The sequence below is a fragment of the Sorex fumeus genome, unplaced genomic scaffold (genome assembly GCF_029834395.1).
Source record: "Sorex fumeus unplaced genomic scaffold, SorFum_2.1 ptg000098l, whole genome shotgun sequence".
In the NCBI taxonomy this organism is placed as follows: domain Eukaryota; kingdom Metazoa; phylum Chordata; class Mammalia; order Eulipotyphla; family Soricidae; genus Sorex; species Sorex fumeus.
The window spans coordinates 21,389,769-21,416,677 of NW_026606155.1; the positions used below are offsets into that span (position 1 = coordinate 21,389,769).

The 26,909-nt window shown below is 44.2% G+C and overlaps 1 protein-coding gene and 1 non-coding gene across 2 annotated transcripts in view; one reads left to right on the plus strand and one right to left on the minus strand.

Moving 5' to 3' along the window:
* Positions 1-23,841: 23,841 nt before the first annotated feature.
* Positions 23,842-26,909, minus strand: part of YLPM1 (YLP motif containing 1) — an 81,186-nt gene continuing 78,118 nt past the window's right edge. The window contains exons 20-21 of the mRNA XM_056133526.1: positions 24,220-24,400; positions 23,842-23,949 (exon numbers count right to left, since the gene is read on the minus strand). Coding sequence (XP_055989501.1) covers positions 24,254-24,400 — 147 coding nt within the window. The 3' untranslated portion in view covers positions 23,842-23,949; positions 24,220-24,253. The remainder of the gene's footprint in view (positions 23,950-24,219; positions 24,401-26,909) is intronic.
* On the plus strand, positions 25,765-25,897 carry LOC130042228 (small nucleolar RNA SNORA61). Its single transcript, XR_008795176.1, has one exon. It is a non-coding gene; the product is annotated as a small nucleolar RNA SNORA61 (small nucleolar RNA).

A 26,909-nucleotide genomic window follows, 5' to 3' on the forward strand; every position in this document is an offset into this window, starting at 1 on the left:
AAAAATTTGAAGCACTATGATAAATACATTAGGCTAACTCTGAATATATACATTACTATTTTCATTTTCAGAAAAAAACAAAGTTTTAGCACTGTCAGGTGATTCTCTCAAGGTCAGGCTGGGTAGGGTGCTGGGGCTGGTGGGATGGTTAGGAGCTGGAGAGCATCAAGGCCTGCCGATGCCAGAGTGTATGTGGGAACCTCATGCTGCCCTCCAGGGTCTCAGCAGGCCTGGCGAGTGCTCAGCACCCCCTGTGACAATCCCTTCATCACCCAGACTATTTGCTGGAACGGACTGTTCCAGCAAACCCAACACAAACATGTTGCAGCAACTGAGTGCTTGTTCATCCACGTCTTGTCTGCCTGCCAGAGGAGTCTACTGGCTGGACAACACCAACAGTCCCTTGCTGCCCAGCGCAACGGATGCCCCAACCTCATATGCAAAATAAATGGAACTTCAGACCCTTATGGCTTTAGGAAGGACCTGAGGAGATCATCTGGTTCACTTGGGAGGAGGAAACTGAGGCCCGGAGAGCATGAATGGCCTGAGACAGAATCAATCACACACAGGAATGGACATTCTCCTGCTTCATCTTGGAAGCTCATCAAGCAGTCACAGGGGAAGGAATTCTGAATTCACTTCCCCCCCTCCCCTCCCCACACACACAAACTGAGCCTGCAACTGCGCATGACGGCAAGAAGCCTGTGCAGATGAGGTCAGCATCATCTTTATCAGTACTGCCAAAGAGCGCCAAGTTGAAGTAGGCTGGGGGGCGGGATGGTGGGGGTGGGAGAGGAGCAGGTAGGGGTGAAGATCCATGTTCACAGCCTGGACTCTGTCCTTCTTACAAAGGGTTACCTATGGCTCCATTTACCTACGTCTTTCCTTCCAACTAAGAGGAGTTTCCATGTTCCATATCAACGGTCCCACTTGGAACGTTTTTTTATTTATTTTTTTTAAATGAGAATTGGGTCAGATCAGATAAAATCCCTAAACTATTACTAGTTGTATCCACACCAAAAAGTATGACAAGTGATTTTTTTTTTTTTTTTGCCACACTCTGCAGTTCTCAGATCTCACTCCTGTGGAGCTCCCAGTATCACAGGCGGTGCTGGGGACTGGACCTGGGCCGGCTGTGTATAAGGCAAGCACCCTGCTTGCTGTACTATCTCCCCGGCCCATCTTGTGAAAATTTTATTGTATCTTTCTCCATTCCTGTTTTTGGGGGGAACTTTGGGGGTTGTGTCCCAGGGCCTCATACATATGAGGCATGTGTCCTTCCAACTTGAGCTACATTCCAACCTCTTTTTTCTTTAATTTCAAACAGTTCAGAGGAAAAAACAAATATACTCAGTCCAAACCAACCTTTTCAGTTTTTGGTTTTGGGTCACACCTGGTGGTACGTAGGAATCACTCCTAGTGATGCTTGGTGGTGGTGGTGGTGGGGGGGGGGACGACCATGCACTATTGCACTGCTGGGGATCAAACTTGGCTCCCAGCATGCAAGGAATGAGCAGTCCATTGCACTCTTTAGCTCTTAGGAATTTAAAAAATTTTGACCATACCTAACAATGCTTAGGGAGTCTGTGCTCCTGTGCAGAGATTGCTCCTGTTGGTGCTGCTGTAGCTGGAATTGAACCAAGGTCAAACCCATGCAGTGCTGAAATTGAGCCAAGGTCAGGTGCATGTAAGGCAGGCACCTTAAATGCTGCTCTATTTCTCTGGTCCCTTAATGTTATTTAATATTATTATTATTTCTTGGTTTGGGACTACACCCTGTGATGCTTAGGGGTTATTCCTGGCTCTGGACCGGGAATTACTTCTGGTGGGGCCAGGAGACCATACTGGATACCAGGAGTTGAACTGGGGTCAGCCACATGCAAGGCAAGCACGCTACCTGCTGTACTATCTCTCTACTCGCTCTTAATGTTATTTTTGTGTCCTTCAATACATCCAACAACACTCAGATGATCTCCACCCTATTTCCTCCAACAGTGTTCCCTTTACAAAAAGGAAGAAATCTTTCCAAATCAAAGCTGTGCTTTTTGTTTGGCTTGAAGGCCATACCTGGTGGCACTTGGGCTTACTCCTGGCTCTGTGCTAAAGGATCACTCCTGGTGTGGATCGGGGGACTGTATGCAGTGCCTGGGATTGAAACTGGGTCAACCAAATGCAAGGCAAGTGCTTTACCTACTGTACTATCTCTCTGGCCCCAACTCCAAGTTCTTTAAGTAGGCAAGCTCTGAGTACAAAGAACAAAGGCAATGCAATCTGTGTATCTGGAGACAGCAAAAACCCCACCATCCAGAGTAACACTGCTTAGCTATTTAAGACATTCATGGGAAACAATTACAAGTTCACATGATTGTCCAATACAGAGCAGCTGTTTTATGTTCCAAACCTGAAATTCATTAGTGTGGGCTTTAAAGATGGAGCCAAGCCACCTCCAGGGCAGTGAACCCTGTCCCAGGAACCAACCAGATGAAATGTGCAAGTTGAAATTAAAAACATTTGTGTACTGCAGCTTTTCCAGGAAGTGTTCGCTAACCATGGAGCTAAACACAGAAGAATGTATAAATATATGTGCTCTGCCAAAAGAAGAATTCTGTTCTTCTGTTTCTCCCAAATATCTCTCTCTTTCTGTTGGGAGCAACGTTCCCAGTGTGTAAGCTGAGTTGGTTATTATGCTGTTCAAGCTGTCATAATGTTGCCAAAGTCTGGTGAGTCTTTCCACTAAGGTATATCTGTGCACTGTTTTCTCTGAAATGAGGCATGTTCAGAATCCCATCGAAAACTGCCTACCCCTGCAGTGACACGAGAGCCTGGACCGTGGCTTAGGATGCACCGATGATGCGTTAATACTTAATTACTGGGAATGATAGTACAGCAGGTAGGGCTTTTGCCTTGCATGTGGCTGACCTGTGTTCGATCCCTGGCATCCCATATGTCCCCTGAGCACTGCCAGGAGTAATTCCTGAGTGCAGAGCCAGGAGTAACCCCTGAACATCGCCGGGTGTGACCCAAAAAGCCAGAAATAAATTTTTTTAAAAATACTCAATTACTGATTAAAAGCAGTTCACTGGTGTTCCATGCAGAAAAACAAAAAGGTTCATTAGAACCCTTTATTTAAAACATAATTTCCTAGCGCATGCACAGTTCTAAACTGGATTTATAGAGTGAAGAAGCAAAAGGCATCTCCCCGGTATTCTGGGATGCCTGAACCGTTTCCACTGGAGGGAAAGCACAGATGGCGTTTGACCCGAGCCCTGCTCTCCAGGCCCATCACTTTCTGCAAGTCCACTGGACCACTTGTATATATTATCACTGTTTCATGACAAAACACTGAACCTTCAGAAAAAATAATTTAGGACAAGACTTTCCCAACATAACTTTACACACTATTAGAATCCTGCCCTATAGGCCTTATAGAGATAGTACAGAAGGTAAGGCACTTACCTAGTCTGCAGCCCAGCCTGCTCGACCCCTAACAACACATATGGTGAACCAGGAGTGATGCTTGAGCACAGGGCCGAGAAAATGTCGGAGCACCATGGGGTGGGTCCCTGCCTATCCCCCCAAACACTCTTTCTTAGTGCCAGGGATTGAACCCTGGGCTTCATTGGACTCTGTGTATATATAAGCTTGCGCTAACCACTGTGCTATATCCTTAGGCCCTAATGCTTTTCCTTCTGGAAGGAAGTCTCCCAAGCAGGGCTAGGAGCCCTCAGGGCTACCCCCTGAAGTATGAGGCACCCTTTGCAGGCCACACAAGAGCTTCAGCATGCTGAACCAATGACCTGGCCCCATGATGCTTTTCTTCCAACGTTGACCCTTTGCTCTGTAGAGCAGATCAAAGTTTGATGATACATGCATTCAAAACAGAACAGAAACTTAAAAGAATACTTTGATGATTCTGGACAAACTGGGTTAGGCGTCTGCATAAATAGTCCATAGTGTAAGAACATGTAGTAAAGTTGAGTAGCACTGTAGCACTGTCCTCCCATTGTTCATAGATTTGCTCGAGGGGGCCCAGTAACATCTCCATCGTGAGACTGGTTGTTACTGTGTTTGGCATATCGAATACGTCACAGGTAGCTTGCCGGGCTCTCTGAGAGGGGCGGAGGAATCGAACTCAGGTTGGCTGCATGCAAGGCAAATGCCCTACCTGCTGTGCTATCGTTCCAGCCCTGTAGTAAAGTTATGGTAGAAAAGTGATCATGAACACATGAGTTAAACTAAGTTATAGTTTCATGACTGTGTACATTTGAATTTAAAAAGTTTTAAAAAAAAACCCGAGCACCACCACTGGATGTGGCCCCCAAATGGAGTAACACGTACAGCAGGTACAGTGCTTACCTTGCATATGGTCAACCTGGATTTGATCCCTGGCACCCTATATGGTCCCCTGAATACTTCCAGGAGTGATCTCTGGGTATATCATTGTATCACTCTCATCCCATTCATCGATTTCCTTGAGCAGGCACCAGTAACGTCTCCATTCGTCCGAGCCCTGAGATTTTAGCAAGTGCCACATTGGAGGTTCTTTCAGGGTCAGGGGAATGAGACCCATCATTGTTACTGCGTTTTGGCATATCGAATACGCCACGGGGAGCTTGCCAGACTCTGCCATGCGGGCAGGATACTCTCGGTACTCCGAGAGCGAGAACTAGAGGAGAAATCCCTGAGAATGCTAGGTGTGGCCCAAACAACAACAACAACAACAACAACAACAAACCAAAAATAAATAAAAAAATAAAGTGTTGAAAAAATTCTGAGCTACTTCTGAGTTTGATGCTTTGTTTTGGGGCAGTGTCCAGGGTTGCCCAGGGGCTGTTCCTGGACTGTGCAACGCCAGCAACAGAACCCAGGTGTCTCACATGCAATGGGCTTGATGCCTTGGGGAAAATAAAAGTCGCTTTTGGTGGGGTGCGGGTGGATATCTGGGTCATACCCAGCAGTGCTCAGAGCCTATTCCTGGCTCTGTTCAGGAGTCGCTCCTGGAAGTGCTGGGGGTACCATATGCAGTGCTAAAGATCAAACTGGGTGATGGAATGATAGTATAGCAGGAAGGGTGTTTGCCTTGTATGCAGCCGATTAAGGTTCAATCCCCGGCATCCCATATGATCCCCCAAGCACCGCCAGGGGTAATTCCTGAGTGGAGAGACAGGAGTAACCCCTGAGCAATGCTGGGTATGATGCAAAAAGAAGATCAAACTGGGACTGGCCATACACAAGCACCTTAATCCCTGTTACTATCTCTTTAGAACTTAAATATATTTTTGGGTGGGCCAGCAAGACAGTTCAACAGACTAGAGCCCATGCCTCATATACAGGACGCCCAGGTTCAATGATCAGCATCACTGATCCCTGAGCATCCTCCTTCTGCCAAAGAAAAAATACTCCAGAGATATCTTGGTTTTCAGGCTAAGGAGATAGTTCAAAAAGCAAAACAAAACAAACTCCCCAAAACAAAACAAAACAAAAAACCACTTCCTCTACCCTCTCCCCCGGCCCTGCAAACAAGCAAAAAAAAAAAAAAAAGCCCAGAGTTCATGCTTGGCATATACAAGGTACCAAGTTTAATTCCTGGCACTATGTAGTCCCTTGTGTACTCACTAGTGCACCTCTGGGCATGAGCATTGCTGGGCATGGCTCAAAGCCTCCTAAGTGCTGCTAGAGAGGCCCCCGCCTGGCAGCTACTCTTGGCCCGATTTAAGCATATAAATCACACATCCTGTAAAGACTAAGCTCTGATCACCCATTTGAGAATATTTTAACAACACAGATATCTCTAAGATAGTTCATGGCACATACTAAAAACATGTATTAAGCTCTTACCTATAGATAAAGATAATTCACAGAGTATTTTCAGGGGAGGTAATCCCTACAGACCAGCGTACCTCAACTGGGGAGTCAAATGGCTCTCTGGAGGTCCCCAGGATATTTCAAGAAGACCACAGGTGAAACTGCATAAATGGGGGGCATGACACAAGGTTAGGGGGCCAACTGACAGGGAGAGAGACCCGGAAAGGAAACAGCCAGGAGGTAGCCATGGCTGAAAAACAATTACTCTAAACAGTAATCAAATATTATTTCATGCTAAAAAATACAAAAATCTTAAGTCCATGAAGATGGCTCAGAGGGCTGAGCAAATGCTTTTTATATGAGTCCTGGGTTCGATTCCCTGGCACTGCATGGTCCCCCAGCACTGTCAGAAGAGAGCACCATGCTGAGAATAGTCCCTGAGCAATATCAGTTGTGGTCCCCAAAACAAACAAACTTATGGAAATGTTTTCTGAGGTGTGGCTAAAATCCTTGCATTATAAAGTCCACTTTCATCCCCTCATTTGTCCCTCATCCCTCCCCCGCCTGCTTTTTTAATAATTCCATGGTGACACGTTCCTATGACACATGACAATTATTGCCGTTTACTAAGACATGTTTTGGGCCTCACCCGAAGTGCTCAGGGCTTACTCCTGGTTCTGCACTCAGAGATCATCAGGGACCTAGTGGGGTACCAGGGATCAAACCCAAACAGGCCACGTGCAAGCCAAGTGCCTTACCCAGTGTACTCTCTGGCCCGTTTTACCTTTGACAGGACAGGACTTTGTTCTTTGACAACTTCTGAATTGTAAGTTTACTGATCAGTATGGTACTTCTAAAATTATTTTGCATGCCATTATACAACTGCTTTGCCTGTGTCCATGTCCCCTGGAAAGGCAGCCTCTGCCTTCTTGAGATGTTTTGAAATTTCTCTGCAGTTGTTCTGCTTGTTCAAAGAGACTGGTCATTGCTTTTTCATCACTATTGTTTTGGGGCCACACCCTGCGGTGCTTAAGGGTTACACCTGGCTCTGCACTCAGAAATCTCTTCTGGCAGTGCTTGGGGGATCATATGGGATGCCAGGGCTTGAACTCAGCATCCAAGGCAAGCACCTTTCCTGCTGTACTATCACTCCAGCCCAAGTCACTGCTTTTTTTTTTTTTTTTTGGCTTTTTGGGTCACATCTGGCGATTAACAGGGGTTAATCCTGGCTCTGCGCTCAGGAATTACCCCTGGTGGTGCTCAGGGGACCATATGGGGTGCTGGGAATTGAACCCAGGTTGGCCACGTGCAAGGCAAACGCCCTACCCGCTGTGCTATTGCTCCAGCCCCTCGAGTCACTGTTTTCTTGATTGGGTATGTGTGTGGCTTTGATGGGGGTAGAGGGGTATATACTGACACAATCTTCCTTTTCCTTTTTTAACATTTAAATATGTCCAGGATTATACTTCCATAAAATCAAGGTATGCTTTTAAAAAATTGAAACCAATCTGCCCTTTCCGGTTCTTTTCCTTTATAGTCATTAATTGTTATCTTCTTCCTCTGCTCTTCCAGGAGTTGGAATTGGAAGGTTGGTGATTACCCTTTTCAGAATATTTCAGACTCAAACTGTCTTTTTGTTACTTTCAATACACTGACTTCTTCAAAACAAACATATTGGCCAGTGGGATTATCAAGTTGATGCACTGGATTCTTTTTTTTTTTTTTGCTTTTTGGGTCACAACCAGCGATGCTCAGGGGTTACTCCTGGCTCATGCACTCAGGAATCACTCCTGGCGGTGCTCGGGGGACCATATGGGATGCTGGGAATCGAACCTGTATCGGCCATGTTGGCTGCGATGATGCACTGGATTCTTATATTAAATCCGTACCAACACCCCAACATTATCCCTGATAGACCATATTTTAAAGCTGCTTTTGCTGGATTACTGGGCTGAAGTTCCTATTTACTTATTCATTGTTTTTTGGGTCACACCTGAAAGTAGTTGGGTTTACTCCTAACTCCGTGCTCAGGGATCACTCCTGGTGGAGCTTGGGGATGAGGTGCTGGGGATCAAATCCGGGTCAGCTGCATTCACCTGCACTCATAGGCAAGCACCCTAGTCCCTGTCCTGAAGTATTTCAATGTCATTTTCCCTACTCATCAGATCTGAGTTTACTGATCACTGAGCCACTAGCACAATGTCCAGCACTCTTCTCTCATAGAATTCTGATCAGAGCAGAGTGAACATAGGTTTTCTGGATTGTAGATTAAGTGGAGTGCTTTGGACATTTAACTTTTTGTTTCCATCTTGTTTTGGGGCCACATCCAAGTAGTACTCAGAGGTGGTTCCTGGTGGCACTTGGGGTAAAAATCATGTGGTATCAGGGATTGAATTTGGACACAGCTGAGATTAAATTTGGGCTTCCTGCATGCAAAGCATGCGCTCAGACTGTTGAACTGTCTCTCTGGCACTTTGTTCTGTATTTCATTATTTTATGAGATGGGTGGGGGGACGTGGGGAGGAAACGTGTGGTGCTAGGGATCAAACCTAGGGACTTACACATTCCAGGTAAATGTTCTGACACTGAGCCTCATCTCTGGCCCTTTCATAATTATTCTAAGTACACAGAGTAGCCATATGTTGAAGTGCTCATGGGTTCTAAGCAATCATTTAACCAGAACCTTAACCTGTTCTTGGATTCAAGTCTCACCTGTCAACAGTCTTCCCTGAAAATAGTTTGGGAATACTTTTCAAATCCTGAAGAGGGATTTATGACACTCTCAGTTTCACATATACCAGAAGGCACAAATAAAAAAAAAAAATCCTCAAGGCCTGTTTTCTGGCATTATTTTTTGTTTTGGGGCTACATCTGGCAGTGTCCAGGGGATATACCTGGCACAGTGCTTCAAGGATAGTGTTGTGCTTGGGATTAAAAACTGTGGTTTACACATCAAATTATAAGCTCCGGCCCCTCAAGCTCTCCCCAGCCTTTTTGGTTTAAATAGTACAGGAGGTAAGGTGCATGCTTTGCATGAAGCTGCATTGGTCCACCCCGGTTCAGATGCATGGAACCCTGAGCACTGTGAGGAGTCACTCCTGACAAGAGCCAGGAATGGCTCGAGTACTGCCAGGTGTGTTCCAACCCCTTCCCCAATATTTTTGGGCTTTGGAGCCATGCACAGTGGTGCTCAGGGGAACATACAGTACCAGGTACCAAACCCAGGTGTGCAAAGCAGGTGCTCCACCACTGAGCCACATCCCCAGATCTGAAAGTACTTTTTGGGGTGGGGGAAGGTGTCTTCCAGGTAATGGCCCTCCTGGCGGATTTATTTTTTGGGGGGGGGGGTGGAATAATGAGTTGCTCCTGGCTCTGCACTCAGGAATTACTTCTGGCAGTGCTCTGGGGACCATATGGGGATGCCAGGGATCGCACTCGAGTTGGTTACATGCAAGGCAAATGCCTTCCCTGCTGTACTATTGCTTTGGCTCCCTCCTGCAGTTCTTGACCAACCTGGCCAGCTGTACTGTGTGAAGGCCGAGGATGTGGTACTACTTGGGCTGGCAGTGCTGGGGGTTACCATGGTCATCTTAGCCGTGTTTGGGGGCCTCTGGGTCCACATCTGGGTCCACACACTCTGGGGGCTCCAGGACTGCACCCAGTGATACTCAGGTGCTGTCGACCGAACCCAGGGTTGGTTCCATGCAAGGCACGCTCCTGTACTTTCTCTGCAGTTCCTAAAAAATAAAAAAAAATTTTGGGGGGCAGAGGGGTACTCAGGGGATGCTCTTCGCTTTATGCTTGGGGGCTGCACCTGGCAGTGCATGGGGGGCCATATTGAGGGCCGGGTATTGAACCAGGGGTTGGCTACATGCAAGGCAATGTCTTTTTTCTTTCTTTCTTTCTTTTTGGGTCACATCCGGCGATGCACAGGGGTTACTCCTGGCTTTGCACTCAGGAGTTGCTCCTGGCGGTGCTCAGGGGACCATATGGGATGCTGGGAATCGAACCCGGGTGGGCCGTGTGCAAGGCAAACGCCCTACCTGCTGTGCTATCTCTCCAGCCCCAAGGCAAGTGTCTTAATTGTTGTACTCACTCCAGCCCCCCTCATCTCATTTTTAATTTTAAATTAAAATTCTATCATATTCTTTTGTTTGGGAGCCACACTTGGTAGTGCTCAGAACACCCTCCTAGATCTGCATGGGAGACAATATGCAAAGCCAAGGCTTGAACCCACATCAGCCACGTGCAAGGCAAACACCCCACTGGCTCTATCACTCCAGCCGCTCACCTTCTTTTTGAAAGGTATCTTAGGTTCACAGAAAACTGAGTGGAAGGTACAGAAGTTTCCCAATGACCGCCTGCCTTCATAGAAGCAGAGAATCCCTGCTAGACTGTGTATAAAGACAATGCTTACTTGGAAAGACATGGTCAGCTGTCTCCAAAGTGGCTGTTCCATTCTCCATTTTCACCAGCAACTTATTTTTCTGATGCTCCACATTCTTGTCAGTTTTTACTGTCACTGTTTAAGATCTCGGCTTTCTTTATTTAGTTAGTTATCAGGCCATCCCAAGCAGTGCTGAGAGCTTACTCCCGACTCTATGCTCAGGGGACCATATGTAGTGCAGTGGATGCCCACCATGCAAGGCATGCACCTTAACCCTGTATGACATATCTCTCCGGCCCAGATTGTGGCCATTTTAATAGGCGTGTATTATTTTCACTTTCTGCATTTTCTGGATGACATATGATCTTTTAAAAAACTTATTTATCATCTACCTTCTTTGATGAGCTGTGTTACAGCTTTTAAAAACTTGGCTTGCTTTTTGTTTTGCTTTTTTTTTGGGGTCCTACCCGGCAATGCACAGGGGTTACTCCTGGCTCTGCACTCAGGAATCACTCCTGGTGGTACTCAGGTAACCATATGGGATGCTGGGAATTGAACCCGGGTTGGCTGTGTGCAAGGCAAACACCCTACCCATTATACTATTGCTCTAACCCTCAGACATTTTAATCTAAATAATGTCTTAAGTACAAATAATTTTTTTTCATGGACTGGCTTTTGTGATCAAAGTTATCACCAAACCCAAATCATCTGTATTTTCTCCCATGCTATCTTCTAGGATTATAGTTTTGGTTAGTTTTTGTTTTTGATCCACACTGGTCAGTGCTCACAAATTACTCTTGGTTCTGTGCTCAGAAAGCACTCCTGGAGGTACTTAGGAATTTGCAGAGTGAAGGACTGAACCAGAGTTGAAAGCATGCATGGCAAAAGCCTTAACCCCTGTAATGTCTGTCCGGCCCTTATAGTTTAATGGTGTGTGACATTAATGGTGTCTGACACATCATGTGTTAATTTTTATAAAGGTGTAAAGTCTATGTTTAGATTCACTTGCATATAAATGTCCAGTTGGTCCAACATTTGTTGAAAATATTGTCTTTACCTCACAGCATTCTACTGTTTGACAAAGAATAGCTGATTCCATATGTAGTTCTATTTTATGCTCTTGATTCTGTTCCACATGTTAATATGTATTTTTGCATGATTCCTGTTGTTCTACAGTAAATGTTGGCGTTAAGCAGCAGCCTTAGTCCTCCAATTGTGGTCTTTCTTCAGAATTTGTTGATTTTTTTGGATTCTCTGCATTCCAGATAAACTTCAGAGCCATCAGCATCCACACACAAAACGTTGTTTGTTGTTCTTTTGGCAGGGGGTTGAGAGGTCGTGGTGCCAGGGACTGAACCCAAAGTCTCATGCATGCAAGGAATGTCCTTAGGAGCTGCCCATACCCCAGCCCACTTGCTGGATTTCGGCTGGGATTACATGAAATCTATTTAATTTGAGAAAAACTGCTATCTTGACAGCATTAAATCCTCCTATCCATGGACATGCATATGCTATTAAAATATAATGTAACTTATAAAATATATTATAAATATATATTTAGTTCTGTATTCTTTCATCAGAGTTTCGTTGTTTCCCTTATATAAGCCTGGTGTGATTTAAAGCTCAGCATTTTTCATTTTTGGAAGTGCGAATGTAAATTGCTTTGCTTTTTAAATTTCCAGTTCCATTTATTTCTGGTACAGAGGAAAACAAATCAGTGTATAATGTTAGCCTTGGATTCTGAAACCTTCCTTGCTATAATTATCAGCAGTTCTCCAATTTGTTTGGATTCCTACAATCATGTCTGTTGTGATTCACTTCTCCTTAGTCTTTATACCTTTTGTTCACTTACTAACCGGGGCTTCCAAGACACTGTAAGAAAGCAGCAGTGAGGGGTGCTATTTTCACCTGTGCTCCTGACTGCTGAGGGAATGCTACAAGCTTCACCATTAAATATATTAGCCGCAGATTTTTTGTGGATATTCTTACCAAATTTAGGAAGTTCCCCTCTAATCCTAGTTTACCAAGAGTTTTGTTTTTGATTTTTTTTTTTTTTAATCATGAATGCGTGCTGAATTTCTTCAAAATCTTCTGTTCGGGGCTGGAGGATAGTACAGTGAATAGGGTATTTGCCTTGCATGCGACTGACCCAGGTTCAATCCCTGGCATCCCATCTGGTCCCCCAAGCATCACCTGGATTCTTTTTTCCCCCTTTTTGGGTCACACCCAGCAATGCTCAGGGGTTACTCCTGGCTCTGCACTCAGGAATTACTCTTGGCGGTGCATGGGGGATTGAACCCTGATCGGCAGTGTGCAAGGCAAAGGCCCTACCCGCTGTACTATCATTCTGGCCCCACAGAGTGATGCATCACTGGGTGTGACCCAAAAAACAAACAAACAAATCTATTAGTCTATGAATGGAATGCAAAGAAATCATCTTGTGTCCCACTCATCTTGTCACAGGCTAGATAATTAACATCAGATGAGAAAAATATACACATTTTTGTTTTATTTGGGAGCTACACCTAACCAGGGATGCTCAGTGGCTACTCCCAGCACTGTGCTCAGAGGGTCATGTAATGCTGGGTCTTGGGCTTTCTGACCATAAAGCATGTGTGCTCTGTGCTCCAGCCCACTGAGCTATCTCTCTAGCCCAAAAGAGAAATTAATGACATGTATAGTTCATATATAGATACACATGTCCAGAAAAACAAACTCGCCATATATGGTCTGAAATGCTATCTCTCTCTTTTGGTTTGTTTTTGAGCCTCACCCAGCAGTGCTCAGGGGGCAATATGGGATACCAGGAATCAAACCCGGATCAGCTGCATGCAAAGCAAGCGCCCTACCAGCTGTACTATCCTTTCAGGCCCCTCCACCCCCGCTCTCTAGAGGTGCTGGAACTTAAACCCAGGGACTCATTCATGCAAGGCAAGTGCTCTACTGTTGAGCTATACATGCTTCACATGCCTGAACCTGGACATGATTTCTATTTGTTTGGGGGTCACACCCAGCAGTGTTCAGGACTTACTTCTGGTTCTGTGCTCAGGGAATCACTCTTGGTGGGACTGAGGGACCACACGTGATGCTAGGAACTGAACCCAGGTTGGTCACAGGAAAGGCCAGAGCGAGTCCTACCCACTGTACTATTGCTCCAGCCCCTGACACCATCTTTAAATAGCTTAGCAAAACACAGGACATTTGGGGAAATGGGGAAGGTCAGTTAGGAAGGTTCTCCAAAAATTGGAAGAAAACAAAAGGCAACAACTGTAACTATATTCTCCCTTTCTATAGATGATGCTTTCCTTGGAGAGGTTCTTAAGGGATATTTTTAATGCTACGGTGCATCTCTTTCAAAGAATCTGTAAAAGGTAACCTTTTGCCAGACATATTTTGGAATATTTTGCTCCCCATACAATGATTATGCGATTTTACTTTAGATTGTTTAGGTAGATTTTTTAAAAAATTATTATTTTTGGTTTGGAGGCCACACCTGGTGGTGCTCAGTGCTTACTCCTGGCTCTGCGCTGAGCAACAAACCCTCCAGGGTGGCCACATGCAAGCCCAGCCCCCCACCCACTTGTACTATCTCCCTGGTGCTCCAAATCCTTATTTTTTAAATAGTATGTAAATTTATATTTTCTAGAATTATTTAAATAGAATTGAAGATAATGTGATGTGAGAATCTATTTGTGGATCCAATCATCATAATTCCAAAGGTGGGCAGAAAGGCTTGGTGAAAAGAATTTCATGATTCAAGGAGATCATCTTCTCACTTGACAATTTACCTTCGCCTGAAGCAAAATAACACTCACAAAAGCTTCACTGTACCATTTGGACTCTACTTCCTTATCCATCTCAATTCCAAATAACAGGAAAGGCAGAATGAGAGTACCATATAAAAAGTGAATCTCAAAATACCCAGTATTTCTTTTGATGCCTCGACATTAAATTAGCACTCTAAAACACACAAATTATCGCAAGAAAATAAAAGGACAAACTGTTTCTCTACAGTCAAGTAATATAACTCTTATGTATAAATTTTGAAAATATGCCCTAAAGAGGCACTGATAAGATTATTCAACAGTGTAATGGCTGTACACAGTGAACAACTGTCACAAATAAGGGGAAATACATATACACACGTGTGTACGTGTATATACATATGCACATATATGAACATGTGCACACGCACGCACACACACACACACACCCCCCTCTTACATAGTGGGTCTGGCTTTCTCTTCAAGCCCTGTTCTCTTGAATATGTACCTCACTAGATTCTACAGAAACCTGTGTTCTCTCTTGAATGTTATGTACTTCTCCGCCCTCTCTCTACCCTCATGTCTTCCTAAATAAATTTCAATACCTACCTTGCTTCATCCCTGCTCTGCTCCCCCCCCCCAAAAAAAAACACAGGGGTCTGCAGAACAAGTAAAAACTGTCACTCATATTAAAAACAAAACTATATCCTCACAGGTACACACACGTATAGAAAATGCAAAGGAAAGGGTCTGGAAAAGCACATTACAAAGTGTTAAAAATGTCATTCCAATATATGGAGTTTCCTGTTGCTTGGGGAGGGATGGAGAGCGAGAGTCTTATAGTATTTAAACTTTTTGAATCAAGAATTAATTTTTATTTCATGGCTGAACTTAAAAGACAATGCCCCAAGATATGTTATGAAATCAAACACAGCAAAAGCATACCCACCTTGACAATGCCGTAGGCCAACAAAACAGCTTCCGTGACTCTCATCCGTGTTCCCCAGTGGAAACAGCAGAAAGCAGTGGACAGTAAAGAGCAGAATATTCTGGTCAACTCCGCAGCTGGGCACGGCTGTTTGTTCAGATGCTGCACTTAACCAAAGGGCATTCCTGCTGTCTTCTTTCCCTGGGATCCGTGTGTGCTCATGATTTCACTGTACACACACACGGTGCTTACCTGGATCTTAATAAATGTTGATACTGGAAAGATATTACCCATAGAGAAGGGTAATATGCATGCTTTCTTGTGAAAGCAAACAGTGGACAGAAATAAACCCATGGCAAATTCAGAGTCAGCATGTTATGTATGTATCTCCATCTGGCTCCATGAAAACAGAACTGCTCATTCCAAAGCGGTGTCGTCAAAATATTTATACGCGATTTGTGTAATATATCCCAATGCTGCTTCTCCGTTCTGGTACAGGTCAGAACCCCCCCAATGCTGGCCTGAGGCAATGTGGCCTGCAGATAGGATTTGGTTTACTTGGTACTGACCCCAGAGTATTCCCAAATACTTTAGAATTTACCGAAATTTGAGATCCGTGACACTTTCAAATCCTGGGGTAACTCGGGCTCACCTTGCTTCACAGAGTGTCACCGGAAGATGGAAGCACAGAGCAGCACCCTGTTCCTCCCTCCTCCCCGATCGCCAACACTGAGGCTGAGTGTCAGCTGCCTCTATCGCTGCGTTTCTACCGCTGTTTTTCTTAGGACAGATTCAGAAAGAACACGAATACTTGTACACACATCTCTACCAAAGGTGGCAAAGCCAGACTGTGCCAAATGTCTTCAGGAAAAAAAAAAAAAGAATGTATGTTTTCCCAAAAGAATAAAGATTATTCCTACACAACTAAATAAAGTGTGTTTCTGGTGAAAGAACACAAACTAAACATGCCACAGGAAGCTATTAGCAAGTTCGTCTTCATGGTCATTGTAGGCATTTGGACTGGTGATGCCCGATTTATGTAAGACTTACGGATGTGCCTCTATATCAGAACACGGAGAGACACTGGAAAAGCAAATACAAGAACTGGAGTTTGGGGTCAGGGAAATGGTTCAAAGGCAGGAGCCCTGGGTTCCATGCCTGGAACCGAATGGCACAGAGCCCCATGCTAGCTGGGAGCGCATCCTATGTACCACTCGCAGCACCACTGGGTGTGGCCCACAACAAACAGTCACAACTGGAGATTTATGAATTACCCACAGACCATACATTTAAAAAAAAATCTACTGTCACAAATTTTAAATATGCTTGTTGGGCCAACAAGTGTATGTTAGCTATTATACGACCTTCCCTGTGAGGGCTGGGTAGATAGGCGAGTTCAGGAACAGCTTTGGGGAGAAGGAAGCATGTGAGCTGGGTGGTAAGGCGAACACAATTTCCAAAGGATGAGGTCACGGATATATGAAAACAAGTTTGTGCAGGATAGCGAACATATGGTGCCGGGACTAAAAGAGGAAGTAGCTGGCAATGAGAGATTTCATTGTCAAACTGTTCAATCTGTCCTTAAAGAGGTCGGTAACAGGAAAACCTCCAAGCGAAGCAAAGTGCCTGCCACTGCAATTCAGAACAAACAAGATGGTCACAAAAATAAGAAATGATTAACTTACTGAGCTAAGTGCTGTAAGGAAAATAAACATTAGACAGACCTCGTCAAGAAACAGTACCTGCCAGAAATGAATAGATTTGATGCCTTGAAGAGGTAATACATTGGACACGGCACTTGTCTTGTATGAGGCTGACCCAGGTTTGGTCCCTGGCACCACATACGGCCCTTTGAGTCCCATTAAGAGTGACCTCTGAGCACAGAACCAGGAGTAATCCCTGAGCACTGCCGAGTGTGGGGGAAAAAAATCTGAGTGAAGAGATAATGAATTATAGATTATTTTGTAAATTTTCTTGCACGCCTACCTGTGCTCAGGGATTACTCCTGGCAGACCATCTGGGATGCCCAAGACTGAACCTGGGCTGGCTGCCTGCAAGGCAAGCACCCTACCTACTGTACTACACCACAGCCCTGAACAACTGAATTCTTGTGGGGATGGGGTGATTTTAAATAAATATACAAATCTCTTGACTGAAAAAAATTGAGAATCACTGAGAGGGCCCTCTGGGCCAAGGTTGGGAAGCCTTCCTCTCTGTCCCCTCCAAAACACTTGGCAGAAAGTTCAAGCGTCTGAGGTTTTAGGTTTTTTTTTTTTTTTTAATTTTGGCAGAGGGTGCTTGGGCTATACCTGGCAGTTATTCTCATCATGGTTTATTCTTGGCTCTGTGCTCAGGGATCACTCCTGAGCTGGAGTTGTGTAATTACCAAACTATATAATAAAATCCCAGCTTTAATGCACAACACATTTGAGAAAGGGTTTATATCCAAGATATAAATAAAAGCATTAACTTATTAACAAAAAAACTGGGGTTGGAGTGATAGTACAGCAGGTAGGGCGTTTGCCTTGCACGAGGTCGACCCAGGTAGGGCGTTTGCCTTGCACGAGGTCGACCCAGGTTTGATTCCCAGCATCCCATATGGTCCCTGGGCACTGCCAGGAGTAATTCTTGAGTGCAGAGCCAAGAGTAACTCCTGTGCATCACCAGGTGTGACCAAAAAAGAAAAAAACAAACAAATAAAAAAAAACCCTTATTAACAAAAAAAACAAACAACCCCATCAAAAAAGAAAAGCCGAACACTAACTTTAAGAAGGCATAATGAATGGCCAATAGATGGAACCAGAGAGTATCAGGCTCGTGAAGCAAGAGGAAGAGGGACAAACAAGGATTTCTGTCATAAATGGAGAACAAAGCAACACAGCCAGGCACTAATAAAGACCAATGCTAAGAGACTGAGAGCTGGCCTATACACTGGATCTGCCAAGGGTATGGAGTGGAAGTGGTGCTTTGAGACACCAGTGGTGTTTGTGGTACTCTAATGTCATAGGCTGAATCTCTATGATGAACACATCTAAACCATAGTGCGTAAGTGAAAACTGAAAGGAAAGAAATACCCTAGCCAAACACCTGTTACATACGTGGCAGAGTTCAAAGGAGATGGTTTCAGAGGTCACTGAAGTACACTGCTCCTGCCAAATGCATTTATATCAGATAAAAGCTTGGGGAACATAAACGTGCACACACATACCAACAGTGGAGGGTTCGCTGACCTTTAAAAGGAGAGTGATGTTGTCAAGGAAAGAGAAAAAAAAAGTGCCTGATTATGGATCCAGAAACTCAATTCTAGACTTGTTCTGCCACTGAGTGACTGAGATATGGAGCATGTCGCTTTTCCTTCAGCCTCAGACCATGTGCAAAACAAGGGCACTTGACAGAAAGGAGCTCAAAGGTCTCCAGTTTGCATACAGGTAGACCTCAAGTTTGAAGCGGCAAGCAGACTACATTGCCTAAGCATCAGCCAGAAAATGCAAACAACACTGGAGGAAAAAAAGCTACTTTTGCTGACATCTTGAAGATCTTGCATTAAAACTCTACATTCATGCTGTAGAATCCCCAGACCCACATCCCCACAGCTGGTGCTGAGCACGAGCGGTTTCCCTGTTAACGGAACCTACCTTGCTCTCCAATTTGCTGCTCACCCTCTGCCTCTCTCATCTGTTACCTGCCTGAGTCTGAATGAATTCACGACCATTGCCATACACAGACAAGACATGCTTCTACTACAGTATGAGGCATGCGCTGAGCTAGAAGCTGTAAAAAGAAATCGACATTAGATGTACCCTGTCCAGGACCTTCACTTAAAAATAACAGGTTCTGCGAGTGGGATTTTGAGTTACAGTGGAGAAGATTTGCAGGCAAATCTGGATCGATACTGGCTCACAAAAACAAGTACATGGACAATTTGGTTGAACCTTCAAACGTCTTAAGTGAAAGACTCTAGTCTGTCCCTTAGAGAAAAATCTACATGGTATTCATGAGTTCGTAAACGCCAGGTCCTGGGGAAGGGAAGGCTGTTAATGACCACAGAAGCTTGGGCTGTGTCACGAGGATGTTCCCTGGTTGGGATAAAGTCAAGCCAGGGCTCCGGAGGACTGAGACCAGACCAATCTCTGCAGTGCGCGCTGTGAGACCTCCCGAAAGGGGATGGGAGGGAGAGGGCTGAACTCTCGGGCATGGCTGGTCAAGGAAAGTCAGCAGCGTCTGGCTACTCTTGTCCGCAAGACACACCATGGTTTTCTGCACTACTGGACTCATGTTTCCAGGAAACATAAACTGCCTTTGCCATCTTGTTACAGTCGTGTCATGTTCATCACCAGGTTGAACTGGCTTTTATATGTCTCTTGCTCTCTGCAGACATCTACAGAAGGGACCCCATGGGTATGGTGTTTCTTCACTGCGGAAAAAAATGAGGCTAGTATACAAAGGAACAGAGTAAAGGTGATAAACGGAATTCACAATTTGGAGCAAAGACGCACAGATACTCATTAAGATACACCTTACTGATTAACTTATGGTCAAGGCATAAAACGTTTGTAGCTGTTAAGAGAGCATGTTACTGAACAGTAGGAATGGACTATAGACACGCAAAACAACTTGAATATCAAGGAAATTACTGTCACTGTCGCTGTCCTCCCGTTGTTCATCGATTTTCTCGAGCGGACCCAGTAACGTCTCCATTGGAGACTTTGTTGTTACTGTGTTTGGCATAACGAATACGTCAAGGGTACCTTGCCAGGCTCTGCCGTGCGGGCGAGATACTCTCGGGAGCTTGCCGGGCTCTCTGAGAGGGGCGGAGGAATCAAACTCGGGTCGGCCATGTTGGCTGCGTGCAAGACAAACGCCCTACCTGCTGTGCTATCGCTCCAGCCCCATGTGTGTGTATATACATATATGCACATATTTTTCTTTCTTTTTTTTTTTTTTTTGGCAGGATGGATGGCTTCCCAAGCAGAGTTCAGGGGGCTGGAAAAAGTATAGTTGGTAAGGTGCTTGCCTTGTCAAGTTTGATCCTGAGCACCACCAGGAGTGTTCCCTGAGCGCAGAGCCAGGAGTTTGTCCTGAGCATTGCCAGACGTGGCCTCAAACGAAACAATACCCCCCCCCCCAAAAAAAAAAAAAACAAGCAGAGTTCAGAGGCGTGGGGCCACTCCTGATGATTTTAAGTCAACTGGGCTAGAGAATGCCAGCGTCTGAGGCCACAGTACTGTGTGGGCTCTGTCCCTGTAGTGCTAGAGATCACCCAGGGCCATGCCAGCTGTAGTGTTCAGGGGGCCCTTTTTAACTTTTTTTTGGTGTCAGATTGAACCCAGAGCCTCATCTAAGCAAAGCATGAGCTCCCCCGCTGAGCTCTATCACTGAGCCATATCCCTGCTCCATGGTTTTCTTTCTAAGTGAGTGGCAAGGCAAAACCAGTGCTTCCAATGCCCTCACCACTCTGCCCACCAAGGTCTGGAAACTGCCTTCTATCCTTGCCTTCTTACTGACCAACCTTTCTCTACTGCTATTGTTTTTGGGTCATACTCGGTTGGTACTTAGGGCTTACTCTGGGTCTGCACTAGGGACCATTTTTGGTAGACACAGGGACCGTATGGAGTGAAAGGGGTCACAACCGGGTCTGTGGAGTGCCAGGCAAGCACTCTGCTCACTGTACTATTGCTCTGGTCCCCCTAATCAAGCTCTGAACGGAAGACTCAAATAGTTTTGAAGATCAGTGCCACCGATTTCTCAAGAACGCTTTTGAATCATCACTCTTCCAACCTACATGATGCATGCACTATTTAAGATGGCATAGTTCAATCTATACAGTAGCTGGCTGTAACGGGCGACAATTACCTTCAATCAAGCAAACTAAAAACTTCACATTTCAAAAGCACAAAAATGAGAATAAATCAAAAAGAATGCTACTAACTTTTTGAGTTCTTACTGTGCGCTTTGTTCCTCTATAAAATAAAAATAAGTAAGTAAAGTAAGTAAAGGCCCTCCCGTTGATCATCGATTTGCTCGAGCGGGCCCAGTAACGTCTCCATTGGAGACTTTGTTGTTACTGTGTCTGGCATATCGAATACTCTCGGTAGCTTGCCGGGCTCTCCGAGAGGGGCGGAGGAATCGAACTCGGGTCGGCCATGTTGGCTGCGTGCAAGGCAGACGCCCTACCCGCTGTGCTATCGCTCCAGCCCCTGAAATAGAAATAAAAATAAAAATAAAAATAAAGGTAAATTCATTTCAGTTTTTGGTAGCTTTGGTCTTGAAAGTCTACCAGCAATAGGCGGAAGGTCTCTTTGCTGCTGATGTGTCACCTTCCCAGGGTGAGCAGGGAGGAAGGTTCCCAACGTACATCACCAAAAATACCTGCCACGTAGCGGGATCAAATGCTAACGAGCGGTAGCTTCCAAGGTAAGCAATCCTAGTCTTACATTGAAGAGATGGTGTTGACTTTGGCTGACCCAAACAAACAGCAGAATTCCTTCACAAGGAAACAAACCCAAACGAAAAATTTAAGCCTTTATCTTCGCCTATGAACTTCTGGAAAATTACGTGAATCAGATTCATGTTGACAGACTATAGTATTCATGACCCATGATGATGGAACACTGCATTTTTAAATAGGCCAAGTGAATCTGAAATTAGTCCCAGATAAGTTTCTAAATCTAAGCTACCATATTACTTGCACTGTCAGTTTATAACTAAAGCAAAATCACTTAAATAAAAAGTTTTACATTGAATTTATGAGACTGGAAACATTACAGATTATCAGGAAAGTTCCTAATGCCAGACTGTTTTATACTGACAAGACACCACAAACGTTTAAAACACATGATAAAGGTAAAAATTTAAAAACACATACCAGTTTTCTGAGATAAGGAAAACCATGTTAACAGCATAACAGAAAAATGCTAGCATATAAGTGGAACCCAAGTTTGCTCTTGTTTTCTATGAATATCTATCAATAATTTTAAATTATCAGCGTTATCAAAGGATTTCTTTTAACTCATGCCAAATTTCTCTTGAGATAGTCTTGGACTTTCTATCCTATTATGCTTCTAGTAATAATAAAAATTCAAGAATGTCTTAATACGTACCAAAATAGCAAGGTCAAGTTATCAGTTGATCATCTCTATTAATGCATTATGGTTACCAAACTCTAATTTATTTTTTTATTGAGGTTGTTTGTTGTACCAGTTTTCTAAAGTAGGAAATAGTCTGTGTTCATCCCATAAGGTCACATTAGTATTTATCTTTGAAAAACTGACAAGTCATTTGCTCTACTCCTTGGCAACGCTCTCACACACACAAAGCTTTGGCGGCAAGGCCGCATGAGGCAGAGGGGCAGTAACTCCTGGGTGGCTTACCGCTTACTCACTGGCACTCTGAATACTGTCAAGTGAGAACATGAAAAAGTTAAGACAAATGCAGTACAACAGCCTCAACGACAACAAATATGTCCTGTTTTCTTATGAATTAGAGAACATATTCTGGGTGCCTGGTTTCTGATGATGACATGTAGCAGATTCTCAGAAACAGTACGTGGGCTGTCGTACAAACAAAACTTCCATTAGCCAGTTTGTGATGCACTGTCACTCCACATAATAAAGGCGCCTCGCAAAAGATTACGTAAGAATGTAATGCAGGCCAACAGCAACTGAAGTAGCTTATTAAATATTACAGACAGTTGAAAGTTATCAAATTATACATTCAACAGGAACTGTTAACGAACTGAAAGCCTCACATTTAAACACTCAGAATTTCAAGGAAGATTTAAAAAAAGTATAGAACACTGTCAGGAGAATCTTCATTAGAATCTTCAGTTACTATACTTTCAAGTTCCTGAATCCAAAGTGATATTATTTCAATGTTAACAAATAGATGAACTCGGTCACGCAGTACTTAAAGGAGGTCATAAAATTAAAAGTTGCTTTGCCTGTAACCCAAAAGCGAACACTTCAAAATATTTAAGTATTTTGTGAGAAATTTTACAACTTGCTGAGGTGCCTTTTGACAAAGCAGGATGTCTGAGGATGAAGCTCTTCTCTAATGCTAGAAATTGTGTAGAATAAAAAAGAGAAGAGTTCCTTTGCTGTTTTTAAATGAAAATGGTAAATTTGAGTTTTAGCTTTGTACACTTCTAAATCCCACCTGCTAGAAATCTTGCTGGGGAAAAAAAAATCAAAAATTCAGCGATAAGCTAGCAAACTCTTGAGTTTCAGAGAGTCCATCTGTTCTATCCACCAGAAAGCAAAGCCATCATGGGAAAATATTCAAACATAATATAGCATGAAGGCAGAAAATGGAAATAGGAAGGAAAGTAGAAAGAACAGGGGATAAAAAAATGAAACAGTAAAAGAACGTGTTATAGAACGGACATGTACCATGGAACTGACTGATATTTGAGATAGTCTCCACTAGTCTTCAAAACACAGAACGGAGAAAGAAGCTATGAAATAAAGACCAGTGTTTTGAGTGCCATTCTACTTATGAGCTCTGCTATGAAATCATTAAGCTGTATAATGTCCAATGGAAAAGAGGTTCTGAACTGTTCAGGTCATGTGCGATCACAGCACACCACATTAAAAAAAAAGCATTATCATAAAAATAAAATTAAGAAAACAGAAAGGGGCCCATGCTGTATATAGCCCATGAATCTCATCGGCTTTATCGTGAAAGTTTATTGTTTTTTCATTCTAGTACAATCAGCTACCAGTTACATACAGTAAAAAACAAAAACAGCCACAAAGCAATAATGAGAGAGATCGTCTGTGACACTGTACAGTGGAGGAAACAATTCTGCTGGAACCCTCCAGCGGACCCCCACCTGGCGCCAGCCCTTCAGCTGCGCCTCCCTCCCTCCCCAAAAGAGTTTCTTTTAAAAAATTATGTCTTGCTTGGGTAGAGCAAGATTTTAATACCTCTTGGGGACACAGGAGAACTTTAAAAAAAAAAACAAACTAAAGCAGTAGAAACAAAATAGAAACTGAAACGTCGAAGCAAGGTGACACACAACGAAGCTCCAGGAGGCCTTGGCTTCAGATCACCTCCAAGCGAACCATCTGGAAAGAAAAGAGAAGGCTGTCAGGCTAGGAAGGAGGAGGCAGGACACTGAGCAGACGTCACGCCCACACCCCTTGCTCCTTCCCAGAGCCACCGAACTCAGGCAGGCTGCACGTGAACACGGCAGCGAGGCTGCAGGGAGCGACTCCTCCAGAACCACACAAGAACACAGGAGGAGGGGCATGTTTAGCTAGGCATGCGGTCTTCCCCCTCTCAAACCCTCTGCCACCACCACACAGTAAGTGACTTCCATGCCTGCGCAACCTTACCTTAGAGGAATTATGACTCCATTCAAAAACTAAGTCATATATATTTGGTTCGATTGAGGGCTTTTTCAGCCAGGTGACCACTTTCATCTGTGATCTTCTCCCAATCAGTCTGTCCGACCACAAAACCTATGGCCCTTTTCCTATCTGCATCCTTCTTCTCTTCCAGGTCTGCCCATCTCACCTAAAAAGAACACAGCATTAGGCGGGGCTTCAGGAAAAGCAGATATGCACATGGCCTCGTCCCTCTCTACTCAGTATAAGGAGGTTTGGAATCTGAAACCCAGCCAAAACTTTAGAATGACCTAGGAGAGTTGGAGAAAGGGAAACATCTTAAGTTACGGAAGGAAAACTCTGATCAGTTCTAACAAGCCCAGCTCCAGAACAGGGCTGTTCTCAGCCTTCGTTTCATCTGCCACCACACTTTGAAAGTTCTCTGACTTTATTCTTTACCAGAAATCGAGCACTAACCTCTACTCCACCGTTTCCTTTCTTCATTCTCCCTTGCATCTATTCTGCTAGAGTGACCTTCCTATAATACACTCGGCTGTATAGATTTCTCAAAAATGGATTCTTACGTATTATGTCAGTGTTTGCTTTTATTTTTGGGCCACACCCACCAACACTCAGATGTTTCTCCTGGCTCTGCAATCACGAGTTATTCCTCACAGTGGTTGGAGACCATATGGAATGCTGGGGATCGAACTCGGGTCAGCTGTGTGCCTTACCCACTGCACTACAGCTCTGGTCCCAGTAAATGCTTTATTTATTTTTAAAAAATCTGGGCCACAACTGGCAATGTTTAGGGGTTACTCCTGGCTCTGCACTTAAGAACCACTGCAGGTGGTGCCCAGAGGACCATATGGGATGCTGGAGATTGAACCTGGCATGTACTATCTGTCCAATCCCAGCAATGTTTTTTTTTAAATGTAAGCAGTACATCATAGTCTATAAACATTAAAATACTAAGAGACCATGAAATCATGGTTTGAAATATATAGTCCCAAGTCTTCAGAGAATGTAACTATGATTTGTAACTTACTATCTAGGAGAAGAAGGGAAGCAGAGCATGCAAATTCTATGATCTTCACACTAGACTTGAAAACACATTATTGCTTTTAGAGGCACAGTGACCCCAGTGATACGCCACTGCCATTTACAAAACTGCTGGTAAAATAACAAGGCTTTCCAAGCAGCAAGAGAAAGAATATACAGTATGTCACGGCCAAAGAAAAGATGAGCCACGGAGAAAAAGTTACACCATCATCTGATCCTTAAAATCCTTAGAATTTTAGTGTGTGGGAAACATATGGCTCAATTTATTTCATTCAAATTATTCACTGTTACAAGAGCTACATCATTATAACTCCGAGGAAGAGGCACTTATTTCTTCTTTATTTAATTTTTCGTTTCTGAGTCATACCTGACAGAATCCAGGGAGACCATATGGGATACCAGGGATCAAACCCGGGTCTGCTAAATGCAAGGCAAGTGCCCTGCCCACTGATCCAGCTATTTCTATTTCAGTCTTAAGACTGAATTACGATGTCCCTCCAATTCCCTTTCCTATTGGATCTGAACATCAGTTATGGTGGTCGTAAAAGGAGGAATAGTAACACTGAACTGGCCTCACAGGGCTCAGAGCCCACAACTGTAGCGCATGGGAGAGTTTCAAGCAAGTTTGGGGAAAAAAAACCAAAAACAATAAGTGGAGTAACCATATCAGTAGCTCCCAGCGGTGTTGCTGCAGGCTCTTCCCTATGCCCTCAAGAAACACAGCAAGGGCAGGGCCTGAGGAGCACCTGAACTATCTGAAGGTACCTAGAAGCTGGGTTCTTTGAAATAGTAGTACCTATAATTTTTACTGGCATTTTTAAATTTTTACTATATATACATTTTGTTTGTTTGGGGGCCACACTCTGTGGTGCTCAGGGGTAACTCCTAGCTCTGCACTCAGGAATTACTTCTGACGGTGTTCAGGGGACCATATGGGATACTGGGGATCAAACCCAGGACAGTCACGCAAGGCAAATGCCTAAGTGCTGTACGATCATTCCAGTCTGTTACAATGTATTTCTGGATAATATTCTATTAAGTGCTGAGGAAAGAGAAACCTGTGCAACAACAACAACCTTATTCTTAAGAAAAACAAATAAGATGGCTTCAGTCTCACCCCTAGGCCACCACCACCAGGCTGTTAAAATTTTTCTTTTCTTTTTTTTTGCTTTCTGGGTCACACCTGGCGATGCACAGGGGTTACTCCTGGCGGTGCTTGGGGGACCATATGGGATGGTGGGAATCGAACCTGGGTCAGCCACATGCAAGGCAAACGCCCTATCCGCTGTGCTATTGCTCCAGCCCCAGGCTGTTGAAAATTTAGAAGTTTGACAATAGTATCATAGGTGCAACTATTCCACCTAATAGAAAAGAGGCATTTATGTATATGATGGGTTAATAGGTGCAATTTTGGGGCAAAAGACTCTATATAGGGGGTGGGGGGTTGCTTGCCTTGCATGCAACTTGCATGCTCACTTGCATGCTCACTGTATATGGTCCCCTGAATAGGGCCAGGAGTAAGCCCAGAGCAAAGCAGGGGGTGGCACAAACACCATCCTTTGTTGATCTCGTAACAGGGCCAGAGAGAGCTCAACCAGCTGCCTGAAAGTGTGAAAGAGGCCCAGTTTATTCCCTAC